Consider the following 5,083-nt stretch of genomic DNA (forward strand, 5'->3'; position numbering starts at 1 on the left):
TAAGTATTTGTGAGAAATTAACATAATGGAAGTGGATTGAATTAACCTCTTTCGAGATAATAATAATAATAATAATAATAATAATAATAATAATAATAATAATAATAAAATTATTATTATAATTTTATTATTATTATTATTATTATTATTATTATTTCTTACCAAAAATATAGTAGTATTATTTTTCTTTTAAAAATAAATGCCTTGTAGATCTTTTAGCAGTTTGTAATTGCTTACCCACAATATTAAATCAACAAAAATGATGGCAGGCTGGAGGATATCGGAAATGGAGGCAAGAAGTGGTTGACGAAGAATCTGTGCATAGTCGTAATAGTTTGTATGGGACTTGGCTTTTGATATTCTGGTCGGATAACGTTGGGAGTTTCAGATCAATCAACTGAAACTTCTCACTGGAACTTGAACTCATCGATGATTTATTGTTAGCCATTTAGATGCTCAAGCAAAGCAAGATTGATTCAAAACTCTAACAATTTTTGGACTCAAATGATCAGTTTGTGGTTCTATTAATTAATTTGTAGCCATTCTGTTGAAGGAGATTTAAATTAATTAAATAAAAGACTTATATAGCATTCTAGCTAGGGACGTTTAAGATGAAATTAAGGTCTTCTATTTAATTTTTTTTCCCTAAAAAAAATTAGTAATTGCAGTCAAGGTCTTCTAATTTGGGTGATTATTATTTCTGTTTTATATTACCACTTGTTAAGAATGCACATGGCTTGCAGGTTATTTCTCGATCGGCTCAGTTAATTAAATGAAAGACTTATTGGGAGGGTATTTAATTTTAAAAATGAAGTCAAGGTCTTTCAATAATAATAATAATAATAAAAAGAACATCAGTGATAGATATAACACTACTGTATTATCAAACAATATTTTATATATATAATGGATTTGTTTATATTCTCTAGATCCATACTCCTATATTGTTTATAATATAGCATTCATTATTTTATTGGAGTTTGATAGTCACTAGACAAATTGGCTTAAAAGGCCAGTCTGTGCACTGTATTTAGGGCAAAAGAAAAGACAAATGTTATTGACTTGGTTTCTCTCTCCCAACTAGATAGCTAGTATAAATTAATTTTAATTGCCATAGAGCACTTGATATGTCCAAAGCATCGTTACAGAGAGCGGAGCAGAGATCTGCGCGCTGTTTGAACTTAATTTGAAGATCAATACATTCTGGGTTTTGCTTTGAGTCCTACATCATCCAAACGTTTCAGGTTCCTCTTTTGCTCTATCATCTCTATGTCTCTGCTCTTTTTTCATTACTGTAATCAGGGTGGAATTACGTACGTATAGGGATGGGCTGCCAATTGCCATTAAATTCAAAATCTTTCCATTCATATGCAATGTAAATCCCTATTTGCCTCTTAGACTGGATTCTTTATCCCTATTTGCATCGTTACAAAGTTTTTTCATAATGATTAGTGTTAAATTTATTGTGATATTTTCAATAAACCGTCTTTAAGATGTCGGTTAATCATGGATCAAAGAAACGAAAAATCCAAGTGTGGTTATTTTGTTTGGATACTTAGAAGATGTTGTGGATTTTGGTCATGTTTTGTTTTCCTTCAGGTTGCTTAATTAAGATAGTGAATCAATAAAATGGAGAGACAGGGGAATAATAACTCATTTGAAAACAAAACTGCACAAGAAGATTTGGCACTGTTGATAGAAAGCGCAGAGCTTCCGGAAGAGTCTAGTGTGAAAGAGCATTGTATCTATAGAGTACCTCAGAAAGTTCGCCAAATAAAAGAAGCAGCATATACACCTCGTGTCGTTTCAATTGGTCCCTTTCACCATGGAAAAGAGAAATTGAAATTAATGGAACCACTTAAATTGGGCTACCTTAAGAGCTTTCTCCAAGGGACTGGGCTAACATCACAGTATTATATTAGCAAACTCAAAGAGTGGGAATTAGGAATTCGGAACTATTATGCTGAGAGCATTCCACTTGAAAGTGATGTTTTTCTGAAAATGATTCTAATTGATGCTGGCTTCATAATTGAGCTTTTCCTTAGATATTGTGACGTGCACAATTGGGTAAAAAGAGACCCTTTGTTCTTAAAACCGTGGCTCGCAGAGGATGTTGCCCACGACTTGATCTTGCTTGAGAATCAGCTTCCATTCTTTGTTCTTGAAGGCTTGTTCAACCTTGCTACTGCCAATTTTGTGACTGCTGATTTGCCTACCTTTCCTCAGCTTACTTTAAACTACTTTGCGGACCTCAACCCGCAAAAACTACAACCTGATGGTGTGAGTTTGCGACATTTCACTGATCTGCTGAGGATATTTTACTTACCACCAAGTGAAAGATTACAAAAAAGATCAAAAGTAGGCAATATATTGGACCATTTATATACTGCAAGTGAGCTAGTGGAGGCAGGATTGAGGTTCAAGGTTGATAAAACAAAAAAAAGCTTACTTGAGTTACAATATGATAAGGGTGTCTTGACAATACCACGCCTTGATGTATCTGATAAAACTGAGTTTCATTTTAGAAATATAGTTGCATTTGAGCAAGATCATTACCCTTTTGAGACCTATATTACTGATTACTTAAAAGTGTTGGATTTCCTTATCAATACCAATAAAGATGTGGATGTACTAGTTCATAAGGGAATTATCACTACCTTATTGGGTGACAACAGTGAAGTGGTTATTATGATTAATAGTCTCTGCTCGAATCTCATCCAGCTAAATATGAATTGCGAGTACCTATTCATATGTAAGCAGTTGAATGATTTCTATGAGAAACCCGTTCGTAAATGGAAGGCAAGCATAATACATGACTACTTCAACACTGCAGTGAAAACAGCAAGTTCCATTGCTACTATTGTACTACTTATACTTACCCTTGTTCAAACTATTTGTTCTGTCCTCTCAGTACTCTATTCTTAGACGGCTTCTAGTTTCAACTTTGAATTGATGTTGAATGTTGGTGTACTCATCAAAGAGTTCAAGTAGTATTGTGCATTTTATTAAGAAATAAAACTATTAATTAATTTCACTGATTTAAGGGCACTGCTTAAGTCCCAACATTTCAATGTTAGGCTTTAACCTTTCTTTCTCTTTTCCCCATTATAGCTTGGACAGTTGATTGTGGAGGGTCAATAGTGAGATGATCTGATCTTATGTGTTGGGTCAAGAATGGCCAAGACTTTTTTAAAGTACTCATAGTTAGGCTTTTTTTGAATAATGTTTATCTTTTTTCTTTTCTTTTTTTTTTAATTTTTCTGCCTTGAATAAGCGTTATCTTTAGAATGAATTTTTTTTTTTTTCATATGTTATTATTAATTGACGATTAAAATAAAATTTTATAGTTGAGTTAGTTAAAGGTTATTTGAAAAAATAAATGAAATGATGGCATTAATTTCACAAAATAAATTATGATTCCATATATGATAGTACTCGTCCAAAAGTATTTTTAATTGAAAAATCAAATTACATATTATCGACTGTGACATTGATCTGTGACAACTCAAATTTTTTTTAATTTTTAATTACATCCGGTTAATATCCCAAATACACGGGTTAGGATTCTGCCCCAAGTAACACAACAATGGAAGCCAAGTAAATATAAAACACACTACTCAGGGCTTAATCACACATAAAAACGCAACAACCAATCAAATTAAACAAACCACAATATCCGAGCTTCTGATCACAACTCGCACTTCAAGAATCTTTTCGGTTGAGATTGCCCTATACACATAGCCACTTACGATTGACACGCTAAATGGACTAGTCATGCGTTCACACCTGGAATGATGGTAAAATAAGATGAGGAACAAGATTCAACAAGCATAACAGAAAAATTAAGGTAAGGCTAGGTATAGGTTGTCCACACTAGAGTACATCCCACCAAATGCAGGTAAGATGATAGGGCTTAATTTTTTATATATTTTTATTTAATTTTTATCTTAATTTTATGTTTATTTTTCTACATAAATATATGTTTATATGGATTTTATATTATTTTAATCTCTTTTGTAAGAACCCAATAAAGGATATTATTTTAAAAATTTGGGCATAAAAACAAAAAAATATATATTATAAAGTTAATTTTAAAATTAATATTATAATATAATTAAAGTTACTATAATTAATAATATATTAAATATTATATCTTAAATTATAATATTTATATATATATATTATATTATCTTATATTATTTATATATATAATATTATAAAAAGATAACTATTATATATCTATTTAATAAGGGATGATGGTTTTTGAAATTGAGAGACAAATGTGAGGGAGATATTTTTGGATGGTTAAGATAGATTTTATAAAGATTTGATGGCTGAGCCACTCCCGCTCCGTCAAACCCACTTTCTGCCAGCCTCCCCCCTTCTCTCTCTCTCTTTCTCTCTCACAGCCCTTGCATCGTCGCCCTTGCCGCCCACTGTCGTCACGCCCCGCCAACCCCGCCCCATCCCATCTTCCCCCTCCGTCGTCGCCCCTACTCGGCCACTACTGTCGCCTCCAGCTCAAAGGTATATATATGTGTATCTCCATCTCATATATATCACCCTTTATCTCTCTCTCCTCACTGTGTATGTATATTTCGCCGTCGCTGGAACTCCATCGCGTGTTTGTCCGCAACCACTGAAGCTCCATCGCAACTGTGTTTGTATGTATATAGTCATTGTGTGTTTGTATGTATATAGTCACTGTGTGTTTGTGAGCATAGTCATTGTGTGCTTATATATTTCTTTAGTTTCTGTGTGTATACGCGACTGTGTGTGTTTGTATATATATCATTGTGTTTGTATATCACTGTGTTTGTGTTTGTGAGCATATCCAATGTGTGTATATGGTTTCAATGTCGCGATTGTGTATGTTTGTATGTATCTATTATATATATATATAGTCACTGTGTGTATTTGTATATATGCTGAGGGTTGGTAAGAGGCACTCACTTTGTCTCCCACTTCAATTGCCAGTAACCTTTTTCAATTGGAGCTTCTCAATGTGTCTTAAAATTTCTCACGGAAGCTAGCCATTTGTCAATTAAATAAATAATTTAATTTATTAATTATGTTATAACAA

General features: G+C 32.8%; 1 protein-coding gene across 1 annotated transcript; it reads left to right on the forward strand.

Annotated features, from left to right (window-relative positions):
• The first annotated feature begins 1,057 nt into the window (after nucleotides 1–1,057).
• On the forward strand, nucleotides 1,058–3,152 carry LOC127804146 (UPF0481 protein At3g47200-like). The gene is made up of 2 exons (XM_052340930.1): nucleotides 1,058–1,244; nucleotides 1,600–3,152. The coding sequence occupies exon 2, from the start codon at nucleotides 1,630–1,632 to the stop codon at nucleotides 2,923–2,925; it is 1,296 nt and encodes a 431-aa protein (XP_052196890.1). The 5' UTR covers nucleotides 1,058–1,244; nucleotides 1,600–1,629; the 3' UTR covers nucleotides 2,926–3,152.
• The last annotated feature ends 1,931 nt before the right edge of the window (nucleotides 3,153–5,083 follow it).

Source organism: Diospyros lotus, chromosome 6 (genome assembly GCF_014633365.1).
Source record: "Diospyros lotus cultivar Yz01 chromosome 6, ASM1463336v1, whole genome shotgun sequence".
In the NCBI taxonomy this organism is placed as follows: Eukaryota; Viridiplantae; Streptophyta; class Magnoliopsida; order Ericales; family Ebenaceae; genus Diospyros; species Diospyros lotus.